Here is a 17,838-nt window from a genome sequence, read left to right as displayed (position 1 = left end):
TCTCCCCATGGAGGTAGAGCAAGCGAGGATCTGGGCCCGTCGGTGCGTGCGCAATTCGGGTTATCGCTTCTCGGCCTTTTGGCTAAGATCAAGTGTAGTATCTGTTCTTATCAGTTCAGATCTACTGAAGCAGGCTGAAGTCTGAAGATCTGAAGCTCAGGAAGAGAATCATCTGATCGACCGACGGACGGAGACACTTCGGAAGATCCAGCTCCAGAGAGACCGACTTCGGCTTCAGACTGCGACAGAAGCACTTCATCTTGAAGCGATCTACAGGGATTCCGACCTTCAGGAAAGAAGTCCCAGACTACGACCGGCAAAGAAGAAACTCGGAGTTCTAACTCCGCTTCGAGCTGATAACACTTAGGAGTTTTTTTAAAAACTCCTCTCTCTCTCTCTCTCTCTCTCTCTTACTCCCTTCCCCCCTCTCTCTCTCTTCCCTCCCTGGGGCCATTGCAGTGCTCTGAAGGACGACCCTTGGGGTCATTTGCATAACCCCGCCCACTCTCTCTCTCTCTCTTTTTTTTCAGACTTTTCCCCTCCTTCTACCCTTCTTTTTCCCTCTCTTTTCCTTTCCAGACCCTTGGAACAGGAAGAGATGGCTCCTGCTACAGCTGCCAGCAGAGGGAAGAACTCTGGGAAGAAATCGGAAAATGTCTCCACGGGCTCCAGGAACGCACCACCCAAAACTGGACCCGCAACCCAAGCACCAGCCCAGGCCTCCGCTCTGCCTCCCAAGGCTAACCAGTCCCCCAATCTGGAGCCATGGATGAGACAGACGGTTGTGCTAAGGCTAAAAGAGGTGGAAGGTAAGGTCCCGGACATGTCGACAGGTGTGTTCGGGAAAAAGATGGTAATGGAACAGGGATTCTCCAAGGCAGAGACGGTGAGTATACAGACCTTCATAGGGGGACTGTTTTACATCACCTTCGCTTCCATGGCTATTTGCAGGAGGTACTGGGAAAGGGTTAAAGCGGCGGGGCCCGAATCCCCTTTTACTCGCTTTGTGGGCAACAGCCCTATTCAAAGAGAGGAAAGGCGGGTGACGGTCGCAATGCGAAACCCCCACACACCAGTGAAAGATATTATCACCTTCCTGAGCAGATTCTGCACGGTCATCAAGGATCCCAGCCAAATCATGGACTCAAACGGCTTCTGGACGGGTAAGTATTCGGTCCTGGTAAAGCTCCAGCGGGAAGAGGGCTCAGCAGATGGGCTCAAACACCTCCCCCAGAGTTTCTCTCTCGGCAGCTCCCCCGGACTCCTCTACTACCCAGACCAGCCTCAAACCTGCAGGAAATGTGGACAGTTGGGACACCAAGCAAAAACCTGCACAGCAAATGCATGCAGGATCTGCAAGGTGCTGGGCCATGAGGCCAAAAACTGCCCCCGCTCCAAGGCCTGCAACTTATGTGGATTGGCTGACCACATCTACAGAGACTGCCCACAGAGATCAAGAACCTATGCGTCTGTGGCTCAGGCGAAACCGACACCTCCAGCCCCAGCCAATACACAAAAGAAAGGAAAGCCTCCAGCCCCAGCCAAAGCCAAGGTAACACCTCCGGCTCCGGCCAAGAACAATGGGAACAAGGAGAAGAATGGTAAGCCCCCCACTGCTACCCCAGCACCCTCTCCCACTCCAGCCCCCACCTTCACACCTCCCTCTCCCCCTGCAGCCCCGCTAACCTCCCCTCCAGGGGCTGCAGGTTTCTCCCTGGAGGATTTTCCCCCCCTCACCCACCCCTCCCAGCCTCTCTCTTCCTCTCCAGCCCTCTGCAAAAAAAGGACCAGAGAAGCAGAGGAAAGCCCAGCGGCTGAACAACAACAGGAGAGGAAGAAAGCCGTCACTGACCTGGACGGCACAACATCATCAGAGGAGGGGGAGGAGGTGGAGGCAGTGCACATCACAGAGGTAGAAGCAGAGGACATGGAACTGCTCCTGGAAGAACTCGAGCAGATCCCAGTCGAACCTGCAGATGTCAACAGGGTCCTGCAACTGGAAGAGGCCCTGCTACAGCAGCTGGAATCTCCGGAGGAGAGTCCCCCCCCGCCCGACAATGCAGGAGGAGACCCGCCCGACCGGAGTGGTAATGTATAATGTAAAATGACGTTAACGGTTTTCTTTTTATTTCTTAACTAATGGGGTCTTTTAACTTATTCACCATTAATGTTAGGAGTATTAAGGACCTGATGAGACGACAGACCATCTTTGCATTTCTCGATAACCAGAATTGTAATGTGTACATGTTGCAGGAATGTGCCTTTCCTTTCTCCAGGTCTTACAAACACCTCATGCGTCAGTGGACCCATGGTCCCTCCTACTGGTCTGGGGGTAATAGCTGTAAGTCTGCAGGGGTCGCCATTCTGATCAGGGGGAGCCTCTTCACTGTTGATTCTGTACTTGAGCTAGTCTGTGGCCGTTTACTGGTCGTGGACGGTTCCTGGGCAGGGGAGCCTGTTAGGCTTATCAACGTGTACGCCTCCCCTGAGAAGGGTGAGCGTTTGGAACTACTCCAAACCCTGCGGGCCCAGTTAGCAACCACCCGGGCGGTAGTGTTGGGCGGGGATTTCAACTGCCCCATTGAGGAGGACGGGCGCAGCACCAGCAACGGTGCCAAACTGGATGTCACCTCCAAACTGCTTAAGGAGATGGTAACCGAAGCATCCTTAAAGGACGCTGTTGGGTCCATTGGGAACGGCACTGTGAATTACAGTTGGTGCCGCCCCGATGGCTCAGTGCGTTCTAGGATTGACTTTGTGTTTACCTCCCGTACCATCAAGCAGACAAGGTATGCTATGGTCCCCTGCTTCTTCTCTGACCACAGGGCCATTCACTTTCAGGGATCTTTGGGCTGTGGTTTTCCTCCAGGTCCGGGCTCCTGGAAGCTGAACTGTGAACTGTTGGGAAGGGAGGAGGTTATGCAAGAACTGAGGGATGCATACATTTGGTGGAGGAATGAGAAATGTTGTTTTAATAATGTCAGTGACTGGTGGGAATTTGTCAAGGTTCAGTTGCGTAGTTTCTTTCAGGTGAAGGGCAGGCGTCAAGCCTGCGAACGCAGGAGGAACTTCAAGAGGCTGCAGAGAGATCTACAGTCCCTTCAAGACCTCCAGCGGTGTGGCTGGGATGTGAGAAAGGATCTGGAGGAGACCAAAGAGGGCCTGAAAGGGCACTTTGCGGAGGAATCCAGGCGCATCATCTTCCGCTCCAAGGTGGAGCATCTCGAGAAGGGGGAAAAGTGCAACTCTTTCTTCTTCCGAAAGCTCCACTCCGGCCACACACCCCTGACAGAGCTCCGCGACGAGACAGGCACCCTGAAGTCAGGTAAGGAGGGAGTAATGGAAGTGGTCACAGACTACTACAGCTCCCTCTACAAGGAAAAGGAAACAGACGAAACATCGGCTGAGAAGTTCCTGTCAGGTATCACTAACCTTATTGATCCTGCAGGTCTTTCAGCCACCAATGCCCCCTTGGCCTTGGAGGAGTTGCACTCTGCTGCCAAATCCTTTAGGCGAGACAGGACCCCGGGCAGTGACGGTCTCCCAGCGGAGCTCTATGTAGCGCTGTGGGACCTCATTGGTCCGGACCTGCTCGAGCTGTACGAGGAGATGGCCGTGGAGGGCAAAATGCCTCAGTCGCTGAGGGAAGGAATGATCACGATCTTGTATAAACAGAAGGGGGAGAGATGTGACCTTAAAAATTGGCGTCCCATCTCTCTCCTGAATGTGGACTACAAGATCCTCGCCAAGGTACTAGCCAACCGGCTAAAGACTGTCATCGGACAGATCGTCCATCCGGACCAAACTTGCGGTATCCCCGGGCGCAGGATTGCCGACAGCCTTGCTCTCATTAGGGACACGGTTCACTACATCAAGGACCGCCGTGTGCACGCGGCCCTGGTCAGTCTTGATCAGGAAAAAGCCTTTGATCGTGTGTCCCACGTCTTTATGAACAAGGTCCTGCGTAGGTTTGGGCTGGGTGAAATGTTTTGTTCTTATGTCAGTCTAATGTACCGTGATATTTTCAGTTTGGTGCTGGTCAACGGCTGGAAAACTGACCCCTTCCCGGTGTTGTCTGGGGTCAGACAAGGCTGCCCTCTTTCACCTCTTCTTTTTGTCTGTTGCATAGAGCTCTTCGCCGAGTGCATCCGACGGAATCCAGAGATCAGAGGGATCACCGCACCAGGACCTGCCAGATCCCAGATCAAGTGCTCGCTGTACATGGACGACGTGACCGTCTTCTGCGCAGATCAGCAGTCGGTGAGATCGCTCGTCCAGACCTGCGAGGACTTCAGCAAAGCTTCAGGAGCCAAAGTCAACTGCGGGAAGTCAGAGACCCTCCTCTTCGGAGACTGGAACCTGGCTTCTGACAACGTCCCCTTTTCCATCAAAGCCGACTTCATTAAGATCCTCGGAGTCTGGTTTGGCGGTGAGGGCGCTGCCCTGAAGTGCTGGGAGGAGAGAATGGCAAAGGTCAGACAAAAGATTGGCCTCTGGAGTCTCAGAGACCTCACAATCGAAGGGAAGACACTGGTGCTGCGGAATGAGATTCTTCCTGTCCTGCAGTACATGGCCCAAGCATGGCCTCCGCTGGCTACGGTCTGCAGGGCCATCACAAGGGCAGTCTTCCACTTCATCTGGGGCTCCAAGATGGACAGAGTAAAGCGGTCAGTTATGTACAAGGCCCCCTGCAAAGGTGGAAAAGGAGTCCCTGACATCCCCACCCTGCTGAGGAGTTTCTTCGTGTGTAACTGCATCCGCCAGACGATCACCGGCAAAGAAAAGGACTCTGTTGGCAGCTCCATGTCCCGTTTTTTTCTTCTTCCACTTTGGCGTTCGCTGGGGTGGGACAAGTGGGACAGCTCCTACCCTTACAACTGGAACACCCCTTGGTTTTACCTGGATGTTACAAAGTTTGTGAGGGAACACCAACTGGAGGGAGTCAAGCCCGATTTGTGGAAACCAAAGACAATCCACAAGTTGATCAGAGCCAAAGACAAGACGGAGTCTATTCCAGGGCTCCCAGAGGACACAGCAAAGGTTGTTTGGGGGAATGTTTCTTCAGACAGCCTGACCAACAAGCACAAGGACATGTCATGGATGGCCATACAGGGGGGGTTGCCCCTCAGAACATTCATGCATGCCCGTAACCTGTGCAGGTACCGGCATTGCCCACGGTGCATCCTTTATGAGGAAACATCTTTGCACACCTTTTGGGATTGCCAGTTTGCTCAGGTCCTGCTTGATGCCCTGGAACATGAACTCAAAGACTGTGTGCCCAGGAACTTGCTTACGCACCATGCGGTGCTTTATGGGCTTTTCCAGGGTACCCACACGGAAGGGGCAATTCAGGATGCCTGGCGCCTTATGAACTCTTTTAAGGACGTTTTATGGTATTCCAGGAACTGCCTCATTCTGAGGAGAGAGAGGATGACAATCCAAGACTGCCGCAGACTGATTCACAGTCTGCTCCGGGACTACAACATCCGGGACAGCCTTGAGGAAGAAGAGGACTGAAAACCCTCTCCTTCTCCCCCTCCCTCCCTTGTTGTCTAAGTTTAAGTGGAAAATAAAGCTTTGGGCGTTTCAAATTCCACATCCCTTTCCCCATCTCCCACCCCCCATCCACTCCCCCTCTACCTCCATTGCTTTATTTTGAAAGTATAATGTGAATGCAATGAATGAATGAAAAACGGAAATGTTTGTTTTTTGTATATTTATATTATATATATATAATAAAGTATATTTTTCAATAAAAAAATCTGTTCTTATCAGTTTCAGATCAGATTACAGCGCTTGTGACGAAGCGGGGAGCTTGGCGAAAGCGGAGAACCTGTGCCTCCTTTTGGAAGGGCACCCGACCTTTTTGTCGGGGGCTTTGCACATGGTTATTATGCCTAGCCATGCTTGACCTCTGTAGTGGAGATTTTTTTACCTTTTTATGAAACTGCACCAGCTGCCAGCTGGGGCCTGAACAAGGCGACTAATGGCATTGCACCGCACACTTCCGCACCATTTTTGTGTTGGATTTGCGCAAAACCCGGGATAGGTGTCCTAGTTCGCTAGGCCCTAGGCCCTGACTTGGTGGTCCCCACCCTAGCTCCGGCGAAGGTGGGTCTGCCCGCACATGCTGTCTTCGGGCACATGGGCATCGAACGAGAGTACCTTTTGCCCTCAGGGCGGAGGCGCTCGGATGATACAATATCATCTGTTCTTATCAGTTTCAGATCAGATTACAGCGCTTGTGACGAAGCGGGGAGCTTGGCGAAAGCGGAGAACCTGTGCCTCCTTTTGGAAGGGCACCCGACCTTTTTGTCGGGGGCTTTGCACATGGTTATTATGCCTAGCCATGCTTGACCTCTGTAGTGGAGATTTTTTTGCCTTTTTATGAAACTGCACCAGCTGCCAGCTGGGGCCTGAACAAGGCGACTAATGGCATTGCACCGCACACTTCCGCACCATTTTTGTGTTGGAGTTGCGCAAAACCCGGGATAGGTGTCCTAGTTCGCTAGGCCCTAGGCCCTGACTTGGTGGTCCCCACCCTAGCTCCGGCGAAGGTGGGTCTGCCCGCACATGCTGTCTTCGGGCACATGGGCATCGAACGAGAGTACCTTTTGCCCTCAGGGCGGAGGCGCTCGGATGATACAATATCATCTGTTCTTATCAGTTTCAGATCAGATTACAGCGCTTGTGACGAAGCGGGGAGCTTGGCGAAAGCGGAGAACCTGTGCCTCCTTTTGGAAGGGCACCCGACCTTTTTGTCGGGGGCTTTGCACATGGTTATTATGCCTAGCCATGCTTGACCTCTGTAGTGGAGATTTTTTGCCTTTTTATGAAACTGCACCAGCTGCCAGCTGGGGCCTGAACAAGGCGACTAATGGCATTGCACCGCACACTTCCGCACCATTTTTGTGTTGGATTTGCGCAAAACCCGGGATAGGTGTCCTAGTTCGCTAGGCCCTAGGCCCTGACTTGGTGGTCCCCACCCTAGCTCCGGCGAAGGTGGGTCTGCCCGCACATGCTGTCTTCGGGCACATGGGCATCGAACGAGAGTACCTTTTGCCCTCAGGGCGGAGGCGCTCGGATGATACAATATCATCTGTTCTTATCAGTTTAATATCTGATACGTCCCCTATCTGGGGACCATATATTAAATGGATTTTTGGAACAGGGAGATGGAAGAAGAGCTTGCTCTGTCCACTCCACGCATCGACCTGGTATTGCAGTACCTCCAGGACCGGTGCACCTCTCTTATCCAGTTTGAAAAATCAGAACAAGCTCGAATCTGCAGCAGCAGCACAACAAGTGCAAAGAAACAGCAGCAACAAGCAGCCCAAGGAAGGGGAAAAAAGAACTTTGCAAGACTTTGCAGGAGACAGTTTGCTGTTAATGTCGTCATCCGCCCGTTGTTTGGTGTGATGCCCTTTCAGCCGGGACTCGTTGCAGGAGCTCGTTGTGTGCTTGATTGTGTGCGCCAGAAAGAGGCGGGGCTATGTAAATGTTGGCTTCTGGGAGAGTGGTGAAGTTGCTGTTGCGGTGCTGAGTGGTCGTCGGCTGCAGCCCGCAAAGAGACCAGAGCCAGAGAAGGGCTGTAGAAGATATCCGAGATGCTGTAATGTGGGGGCTTGTGTGTGAGGTGGGGGTTGGGGTTTTGGGGGGAGGATAGTGTAGGTGCAGGAGGAAGCGTTATGGCCCCTCTCTCTCCCCATGGAGGTAGAGCAAGCGAGGATCTGGGCCCGTCGGTGCGTGCGCAATTCGGGTTATCGCTTCTCGGCCTTTTGACTAAGATCAAGTGTAGTGATACAGGAGGTCTTGGCCGGAGGTGCTCGGAAACATCGCCCCTTGGCCTTGTGGCATCGGCACATAGTGTCTTAAGCCACATGCTGCTTTTGGGGGGCGTTCTATTCCGGGCAACGGGGGGCGATCACCCTACACTGCAGTGTAAACTGTGAGTGTGTTACTATGGCGACTGAAGATGGTTCAGTTCCTGTTTTCGTTCGAGTGAAGCACTCAATCTGAGTCATCGCTGCGAATCCCGAGAATCTGGAGAGAGGATTGGCCTATGTCGTGCAGGTCATCTTGGAGGATTTCGGTCGAGTCGCGAAGAGGGAGATATTGGCGATCCAGGACTACCCTAAGAGAGGCGTATACGATGTCACCTTCGATGGAGAGGGCGTCTACTGTAGCTTCATGGGAATCCTGGAAGGCTTTTCGAATGACCTCGTTTGGATGGCTTTAAAGTCTTGCTTCAATCTCCTTAAGAGGCACAAAGGGAGAATACGACTTGATCACAAGAAACTTCTCTTCCTCAGCGAAATGAGGCAATACTAGGTAGGTATTGTAAAAAACTTGTCTTTATAGGAAAAATCATGAACGAGCTGGGGATTTGGACCTCGAAGTATCGGTTCAAGGCAGTTTTCGAGAAAGATACGTACCCGCCTGCGAGATTTCGGCTTGGCACAGCGAATATTGACTGTTTCTTTAATGGGATGCCTGTTTTCTGCAAAAGATGTCGTCATTATGGTCACGCAACAGAAGGCTGTTCCCTATGTCAGAATTGTGGTAAGGATGGGCATGATGGTAAGTCCTGTCCTTTCGCAAAAAAATGTAACTTTTGTCTGCAGGAAGGGCACTTATATGGGGGGTGCCCGCAGAGGAAAATTGAGGAACCTACTGTGGATTCTGTTATGCTGTCTATCCCGGCTGATCCTATATCTCCACTGTCTGATGGTAAGGTATCCGCAGGTAAAGCCCCAAAAGAGAAGCTGGTTGTAAAGAGGAAAGCACTAGAGAAAAAAGAGAAAAAAAGAGGAGAAAAAAAGAAAGAAAAGTCAGAATCTTGAAGTAAGTCCTGCAGTCGTTGAGTCAATTGATTCTGTTGTAGTTGAATCTCTTTCTAGGGGAGAAAAGCTGTATAACATCTATAAAGAGAAAACCAACTCAGAAATTTCAGATGCTTTGGAAGTCTGGACAGATGACGAGGAATATAAGGCTATTGAGAACTGTATCAAAAGCACTCCAGAGAAATCAAAAGTTCGAGATGCAGTGTTAAAATTACGTCAAACCTCTAATGTAACTTAATTAAAAAACAAAAAATATAATAAAGAATAAAAAATCGGTTTCTAATGATTTTGTAAAAGTGATTGGTGGTTTATTCACTATGAAGCTTTTATTACCGAGTTGAAACCTTATCTGTTCTTATCAGTTTAATATATGGTCCCCAGATAGGGGACGTATCAGATATTAAATGGATTTTTGGAACAGGGAGATGGAAGAAGAGCTTGCTCTGTCCACTCCACGCATCGACCTGGTATTGCAGTACCTCCAGGACCGGTGCACCTCTCTTATCCAGTTTGAAAAATCAGAACAAGCTCGAATCTGCAGCAGCAGCACAACAAGTGCAAAGAAACAGCAGCAACAAGCAGCCCAAGGAAGGGGAAAAAAGAACTTTGCAAGACTTTGCAGGAGACAGTTTGCTGTTAATGTCGTCATCCGCCCGTTGTTTGGTGTGATGCCCTTTCAGCCGGGACTCGTTGCAGGAGCTCGTTGTGTGCTTGATTGTGTGCGCCAGAAAGAGGCGGGGCTATGTAAATGTTGGCTTCTGGGAGAGTGGTGAAGTTGCTGTTGCGGTGCCGAGTGTCCGCAAAAGCGATGCTAGAGCCTAAAGAGGCCAGAGCCAGAGAAGGGCTGTAGAAGATATCAGAGATGCTGTAATGTGGGGGCTTGTGTGTGAGGAGGGGGTAGGGGTTTTGTGGCGGGGGATAGTGTAGGTGCAGGAGGAAGCGTTATGGCCCCTCTCTCTCCCCATGGAGGTAGAGCAAGTGAGGATCTGGGCCCGTCGGTGCGTGCGCAATTCGGGTTATCGCTTCTTGGCCTTTTGGCAAGATCAAGTGTTTTGCCATTAGGTGTCTCCTTGGGAAGGAAGTACTAAGAGAACCCCCCTCCTCGGCCTTAGGACATCGCCCTTTTTTGGGCTTAAGTCCTCTGCTGCTATTGGGGAGGGGGCATTGCTCTGGTGCTGAGAGCGATCCCCCCTGAAGTGTGTCCCTTCAACTTGTTCGGCTCTTCTTAGAGGCCTGAAAGGAGAAGGAGATATGCGATATGGCCTCTAAGGCTGCTACTTTTTTGCCGGCGAATGCGCGGCTCCGTGAGACGGTGCGTTTCGAGTACGTGGAGGCTGAGAGAAATGGACGCGGCTTGGAATATGTTGTGAGAAAACTGCTTTTTGGATTGTTTGAGATGACCACCCTGAATATTCTGGCCATACAGGATTACCCAAAACAAGGTATTTACGACGTTACATTGGCGGGGAAAGTTGCTTATAATAATTTACTGAGTAAAATACGGGAAAAGAAAAATGATGTGAGTTTGAAAGGTGTAAGAATTATTGAGCACATGGAGGATGAGGGTACAATGATAGTTGTTAAGATGTACTCGCCCTTTGTCCCGCAGGAAGATGTGCTTTTCCATTTATCCCGTTTCTGTGAAAAAGTAAAATTTGTGCATAATATAAATAATGAATACGGGATATGGACATGTAAAAGGAAATACCTTGTGTCCTTTAAGAAAGATCCAATGGGTAATCCTGTGCATCCCCCTGCAAGATTTAATATAGGGAAGTTTAATGGCGATATTTTTTATGCAGGGATGCCAGCTTATTGTAGAGTTTGTGGTCAGAATGGTCATACTGCTGATAACTGTGAAAAAGTGGGTCATTGCAAAAATTGCCGCTCTACGGAACATGGTACGAAAGAATGCCCCAAAGGAATGATATGTAATTTGTGTGGTGGAACAGGCCACAGATACGAGTCTTGTCCTAAAAGGGCAAAAGGGCCAAATCGCTCCAGCAAAGTGATACCTGGGTTGTCTGAGGAGGCGGCTAGAGCTGATAAGCCAGTAGAAACTGCTGCCTCCAATATTGCTCCTATAGGGAGTGCCCAGATGGTAGAGACTCGATCCATTATTAAATAATTTAAGAAAAGAAAAGATGGTGAGGGGGGTTCCTGTCCCGGGTGGAGGAGGTGTTCAAGCTAAGACTATTGCATATATGGATGACCTCTGCACATTCATTTACACATAAAATGCAATTAGGAGGGCTATTAGATGTATAGAGTGGTTTTGTTCTTTTAGTGGTTTTAAAGTAAATTTAGGGAAAAGCAGCATGTTTTTAATTGGTAAGTGGGGCCATTTTCAAAATATGGAAATAAAAATAACGGTATCGGTTAAAATTTTAGGGGTAATTTTCTCTAATGATAATGATGGAAAACAAAGTTGGGACTTAGCGACCACATACACAATTTTTTATTTATTTTTTGCATCACTAAGGTCCTTGACTCTTGAGGGGAAAATTTTAATTCTCAAAGCAATTTTACTTCCAATGATTTTATATTTAGCTATGGTTTTTCCTCCAACAGAAGTGAATATGAAACGGGTAATAAGAGCATTTTTTGTTTTTCTTTGGGGTTCCAAAATGGAGAGGTGCAAAAGAGAGATTATGTGCAAACCTAAAGAAAAAGGGGGAAAAGGAATGGTTGATGTAAGGAAATTTTTATATTCTAAGTATTTATTGCTTTGTGTTAAAAATTGTAAAAAAGAAAATTTGTGGTCCAGTTTTATAAGGTATGCTGCTGGTTTCATTTTAGCAAAACAAAAGTGGTTTGATATTTCCCTAAAAAGCCCGGTATGTTTTAAACCTCCGAAATTTTATGAAATTTTAAAGAAAATTATTTTATTATGTGGTATTGAGGAAGTGACCTTTGAGGATCTAATAAAAAAGGATTTTTTAAAAAGAAAATTTGAGAAAAATGAGATTTTAATGCCTATTTATAGATTATCTGAAAACAAAGTAAAAAGTGTATGGTCCAGAGTATCACATAAATCTATTTTTAATTCCCAAAAAGACCTAGCATGGAGCTGTATTCACGAGTGCCTCACGACAAGATTTTTTCAGCATCGACGTGGGTTGATAGCCCGAGCTAAGTGCCCTAGGCATAATTGTTGTGAGGACGAAACGGTAATGCATGTAATGTGGAATTGCTCTTTTGCTCAAAAGTTCTGGGAAAAAATGGGTTCTCTTTTAAAAAATATTGGAGGTTTGAATTTTCTTAATTATGAGGCTGTTTTATATGGGGAAATGGTATGCCCTTCAGAAGATTTGTTTTTAATAAGTTGGAAAATAATAAATTGTGGGAAAGAAATTATGGAAAACTAGGAATATTGTGTTATTTAATAAAGATGAAATAGCTGTGGAGGATGCTTTATTATTTGTTTTTTCTGAGATGTATTTATATTATATATTAGATGGGAAACAAAGTCAGGAAAAAGCACTTTTATGGAAATATGAAAAATGGTCTTTCTTTGTGTCTAATACAAAATAAGGGTAGGTTTTTAAGTCCATAAGGATGATCAAGCTTGTTTTATGAGATGGTTTGTGAGCAAGTTTTTTGATCTGAATGGGATAAAAAAAAAAAAAAAAAAAATCTGTTCTTATCAGTTTAATATCTGATACGTCCCCTATCTGGGGACCATATATTAAATGGATTTTTGGAACAGGGAGATGGAAGAAGAGCTTGCTCTGTCCACTCCACGCATCGACCTGGTATTGCAGTACCTACAGGAGAGATTGGTCAGAGGGCATCCAGGTTCCCCCACCGCTCGGCTTTGGGACATCGACTCTTCGGAGTCTAAAGTCCCCTGCTGCTATAGGGCGGTGGGCGTTTCCGAGGATAACGGGTTGCGATCGACAGGCGGACGGTAGCGTGCGGCCTAGAGGTAAAACCTATTTTGTGCCATCTTGCTTGCGGAAGCTGACTGGTCACTACTTGGCCTTGGCTGGGCGTCAAACCTCAGTCTTAGTATCTGGGTACCCCCCTTGCTTTGCCTCGGGACATCGTTTTTCTTAAAACTTCAGTCCCGTGCTGCTTTTGGGTAAGGGACCAATCAAGGATAACAAGGAAGTGACTTTTTGGTGGAAGTGACAGGTTGTTTGCAGGTAGGTTTAGACTCGACGGTGTCAAGGAGCTTCCAAGATGCCATTTTCCTTCGAGTTTCCACCTGGGGAAACTCGCATCAAGAATACCATCTGCATCGAGGTGGAGGAGAAACATCGCCCACAGAAGGACCTGAAGTTCATCGTCCAGGAGGTTCTGTTTGGGATACTCTGCCTCAAGAGCGAGGATATTCTTTGTCTTCAGGACCAGGAACGGCGAGGGGTGTATACCATCACCTGCACCACTCACGCCTGCTGCAGTAACATCTACGCAGTAATCTCTAATAAAGATTTACAGGATGGAAGGCTTGATGGCCTGAAATTCTGTTTGCTTTACGGTGACGAGGATGTACCTTTGGTGATCCATTTGTACAATCCTCATATCGATACGGCCGATGTTGTCACCTTTCTCGAACGCTACTGTTCCGAAGTGCGTTTTTCACATCTTGTGAAGAATGCAGCGAACTTCTGGAACGGAAAAAAGAAATTCTTTGTGAAGTTTCGGCGGGATGCTGAAGGCATCGGTGGTTTTATGCACCCGGCCTTCGAATTTTCTTATTGGCAGAAGTAGGGGCTACCTATTTTATTCGGGGATGCCTCTCTTCTGTGTATGCCCAAACAAATGGCAGTTACGACAGGACGCGTGTCCTAAAGAGCGCATAATCCGGTGTAACAAATGCGGTCAACCGGGTCATATAGCATCTGCATGCCGAATGCAGGTGGTTTGCAATTTGTGTGGCCAGGCTGGCCACATATTCAAAGACTGCCCCAGCAAAGCCAAAAAGAAGGCGACCTTTGCGGAAGTGGCTGCGAAGCCTCCAGTTCCTTCGGGATCCGAGCAAAGGCCAGCGGCGGTAGCTGGCCCAGCAAGGACGGTCCCAAGCAGACACGAGTCGGGTAAGTCTAACGGGAAACTGACAGGACCCAAGGGGGTGCCTCCTGTTGAGGAGCCCTCTGTTGCGGTCTTTGGCGCCCAAAGAAAGTCGGTTTCCAGTTCAGAGCAAGGACGGACTGTGTCTGCTATAGCCCATAGCAAAGTTGCAGATTCGTGCAGAGTGGCACCCAAGCAGGATTTCGTTGCCTCTAGGGCAGTGGATGCTGCAAAGGGAGGCCAAGTTGCGAGCCGCAGGGGACCATTAAGGGAACCGGAGCAAAGGCTGATGACCATGCCGGTGGTCAGTCCTGTTAAGATGGTTCCTGATACCCTTAAAAAGAGCAGAGATACAGAGCAGTATCAAGTTGTTTACTACGGGAAGAAGAACAAGAGGGCGAGTTCCAGGTCTGCTGACAGGCAGACTGATACTTCAGGAGATTCTGAAACCCCTTCTTGTGCTTCTGAGAGCGTGATCGGCGGTGGCAGTCGTCCTGCTGAGAAAAGGTTGCGTAGCGATGGCGTGGAAATCCGAAGGCGTATGTCGGTTGGATCCAACTCCAGTGAGGGAGAAGTCAGGGCTCGAACGGAGGTGAGGTACACGTCCGCGTCGGACCCGGTCAACATCGGTGAGTTCGGGTCTCCTGAGGAAGGAGACGTGGAATCGCTGGGGATCTCCGAAGGAGAAGGATCTGAATCCGGAATGGAGGATGCACCCACGTAAGCTGCCAAGATGAACTGCCTTAAGATTGCCTCTCTTAACGTGAGATCTTTAAAGGGTCCTGCTCGCAGGATCTTTGCTTATTACAGGAGTGCGGCATTGACAATGCTATGGACTACAGTTTTTTAAAGAAAGACTGGAACTGGGGCCCATCCGTTTGGTCTGGGTCAAATGAAAACAAAACTGCTGGGGTAGGTTTATTATGCCGTGGCTCTAAAAGAGCTATTTTAATTCATTTATGTTTTAATGGATTTTCTTTCCGCGTTTTAAATGTGTATGCCTCGGCCGATAAGCAAGAAAGGGCCGAACTTTTAGAGCTTTTACCATTGTTTTGCGTAGGGTCTGCTCCTCTGCTTGTGGGTGGTGATTTCAATTGTGTTAGGGTTGGTGAAAAAAGGCAGGGGGGTGACCCTAACCGAAAGGATAGAACCTCTTACCTGCTACAAAATTTTACTGATGATTTTAACCTTAAAGATGTTTGGAAGGTTTTATCTCATACAGATCCTGGTTTTACTTGGTCGAATGGCAGAATTTCTTCGAGAATTGATTTTATGTTTTTATCTGACCTTTTTAACCCTTTTAAATGCATTCTTTTAGACAATGTGTTTTCAGACCACAAGCTTTTATTTTCCCAGGTCAATATTTTAGGGGAAAAGAAAGTGGATAAAGGGCTTTGGAGGCTAAATGTGCAACTTCTCGAAGATGACCAGATCTGTAAGCGGTTTGTGCGGACCTACCGACAGTGGCAGTTGACTCGCGATCCCCACAGTTCAATTTTATGTTGGTGGGAGGGCACTAAACCCAAAATAAGAGATTTTTTTTATTAAGGCAGGTAAGATGGTTGCTAAAAAGAAAAAACAATGGTTTTATGTTTTAAAAAGAGTTTGCATACGCGTATTTAAATTACGTGATGTTGATGTGGATGTTGATAATGATATGTTGGTTTTAAAAGCAGAAATTAAGAAGTACCTAGAACAAAAGGGTAAAGAAATCATTTTTAACTCCCATGTAAAGCACTTAGAAGAAGGCGAAAAGTGCTCCAGATTCTTTTTTAAGAAAATCCGGGAGAAAAGAGACCCTATTTTATCTTTGAACGGTGCTACTTCTATGACTGATATTTTAAATACTGCTTTTAATTTTTATCAACTCCTTTTTAATGAGAAATGCATTGATGAATCCCTTTTAAATGACTGTCTTAATGTTTTAGAGCCTAATTTAAGTGTTTTAGATCAGGAGGTTTTAACCCGTGATTTTACTTTAGAAGAACTTTATGTGGTTTTTAAAAGTTTTTCATCCGGGAAAGCCCCTGGTGAAGACAGTCTGCCGATTGAATTTTATTTACGGTTTTGGGATATATTAAAGGATGATTTGTTTTTATTGTATCAAGAAGCTTTTAAGGTTGATGTTTTACCCCCCTCATGGAGGAGGGGCATCGTTTCTTTGCTTTTTAAAAAAGGTCTAAAATTCTCAAGTCTCTCTCTGTCCCCTATTACCTTATTGAATGTGGATTACAAAGTCATGGCAAAATTAATTTCTTTACGTGTTAAGCCATTTTTAAATGTTTTAATTCATCCCGATCAGGTGTGTGGGGTTCCGGGAAGAACCATGGCAGAATCCCTCAATGTTATTCGGGATGCTGTATGGTATTCTAATGACCGAAAACAAAAACTTGCAATTTTATCTCTTGACTTTGAAAAAGCATTTGATCGTGTCTCGCATGAATACCTTTTTAAAGTTTTAAGAAAAATGGCATTGCTTGATTTTATTGTAAAGGGTATTAAGGTTTTATACAATTCTTGTTTTAGCCAAATTTCTATTAACGGGTTTTTAACAAAGAATGTGTTTTTAAAATCCGGGGTTAAGCAAGGTTGTCCTCTGTCCCCATTCCTTTTTATCTGTGCAATTGAACCCCTTTTAATCCTTTTAAGAAATGACAAAATCATCAGAGGTGTTCCCGTTCCTGAAGGAGGTGGCCGTCAGGTAAAAGTGCTGAGCTATATGGACGATGTCACCCTCCTGTGCACTACTGCCTACTCTCTAAAAAGAGCCTTATTGCACATTTCAGGTTTCTGTGGAGCCTCAGGGTTCAAGCTTAATTTGCACAAGTGTGATTGTCTCGGTATTCGTGTTTTTGATATGTCTGTTGCCCCTGAAATTAAAATGCAACATAACCAAATAAAGATTTTAGGGGTGATTTTTAATGCCGAAAACAAAGGTGATCTTAACTGGGACATTGTTTTAACTCGTTTAGAAAAGAAGACATGTATGTGGAACTTGAGAGATTTAACCATGGAGGGCAAAGTTTTAATCATAAAAATGGTTTTACTTCCTATTATGTTGCATATTGCCCTGGTTTTTCCCCCTTCCTCTTTGTACATTAAGAGACTAACAAGAGTGTGTTTTAAGTTCCTATGGGGTTCTAAAATGGAAAAACTCAAAAGAGATCGTATGTACAAGAGCAAACAATGTGGGGGTAAAGATGTTCCCAATCTTCTTTTATTCTTTTATGTCAAATTCTTCTGTTTCTGTTTTAAACGTTTTAACACGGATGGCATTTTTAGTTGTTTTTTAAAATATGCTGCAGGTATGGTTTTTAAGCCCTGGTTCAGGGTTCCGCTAAATACTCCTGTGCTTTTATGTCCCCCAAAACACTATGTGGTTTTAGAAAAGGCTGTAAGACTGTTTCGCCTAAAAGAAATTGAACCGGAAGTGTTGGGGGACCAAAGAAAGGTTACAAAAATACTAAGACATGATGATGTGGTCTTGACAGTGTCCAACTTCTCTGAGGCAAGATCCAAACAGGTATGGCGAAATGTCTTTGGAAAGTTCCTAGCCAATGTTCACAAGGATCTTGCCTGGGCTATTGTCCACCAATGCCTCCCTACACGGGAGTTTCAACACCGAAGAGGCTTGGTGGGCAGAGGTAAATGCCCCAGAGAAACATGTTGTATAGATGAAACTATTTTACACTTGTTTTGGAACTGTCCCTATGCACAGGAGTTATGGAAATCTGTTGGTCCGCTTTTTAAACATATTGGTGGTTTTAAAGATTTTAATCATTTTTATGTTTTATATGGACTTTTTACCTGCACATCTGTAAAACAACATGAAATCTGTTGGATGATTTTAAACTGTTTAAAAAGCAAAATGTTCCTTACTTTCCAGATAGCATTTTTAAAACATGATTTTATTTCTGTAAATGATTGTATTATACATTTCGCTTAGTGCAATTTTATTTATTACTTAAGGGATAAAAAA

The 17,838-nt window shown here is 46.8% G+C and overlaps 2 protein-coding genes, 3 non-coding genes and 1 pseudogene across 5 annotated transcripts; all 6 read left to right on the top strand.

The window, feature by feature from the left end:
• Window positions 1-59: 59 nt before the first annotated feature.
• LOC116406771 (zinc finger CCHC domain-containing protein 3-like) lies at window positions 60-2,118 on the top strand. The gene is made up of 2 exons (XM_031891658.1): window positions 60-1,601; window positions 1,770-2,118. The coding sequence occupies exons 1-2, from the start codon at window positions 599-601 to the stop codon at window positions 2,096-2,098; spliced, it is 1,332 nt and encodes a 443-aa protein (XP_031747518.1). The 5' UTR covers window positions 60-598; the 3' UTR covers window positions 2,099-2,118.
• Window positions 63-173, top strand: LOC116407375 (annotated as a pseudogene).
• On the top strand, window positions 2,096-5,745 carry LOC116406770. The gene is made up of 2 exons (XM_031891657.1): window positions 2,096-3,325; window positions 4,130-5,745. The coding sequence occupies exons 1-2, from the start codon at window positions 2,140-2,142 to the stop codon at window positions 5,515-5,517; spliced, it is 2,574 nt and encodes an 857-aa protein (XP_031747517.1). The 5' UTR covers window positions 2,096-2,139; the 3' UTR covers window positions 5,518-5,745.
• Window positions 5,746-7,059: 1,314 nt separating this feature from the next.
• Window positions 7,060-7,251, top strand: LOC116407312. The gene has a single exon (XR_004220270.1). It is a non-coding gene; the product is annotated as a U2 spliceosomal RNA (small nuclear RNA).
• Window positions 7,252-9,154: 1,903 nt separating this feature from the next.
• LOC116407367 lies at window positions 9,155-9,344 on the top strand. Its single transcript, XR_004220296.1, has one exon. It is a non-coding gene; the product is annotated as a U2 spliceosomal RNA (small nuclear RNA).
• A 3,091-nt stretch (window positions 9,345-12,435) lies between these two features.
• Window positions 12,436-12,632, top strand: LOC116407363. Its single transcript, XR_004220294.1, has one exon. It is a non-coding gene; the product is annotated as a U2 spliceosomal RNA (small nuclear RNA).
• Window positions 12,633-17,838: the final 5,206 nt, after the last annotated feature.

This window comes from Xenopus tropicalis, chromosome 8 (assembly GCF_000004195.4).
Source record: "Xenopus tropicalis strain Nigerian chromosome 8, UCB_Xtro_10.0, whole genome shotgun sequence".
In the NCBI taxonomy this organism is placed as follows: Eukaryota; Metazoa; Chordata; class Amphibia; order Anura; family Pipidae; genus Xenopus; species Xenopus tropicalis.
Note: the sequence above shows the minus strand (reverse complement) of the source record. Positions and strands in the feature narration are given on the sequence as shown.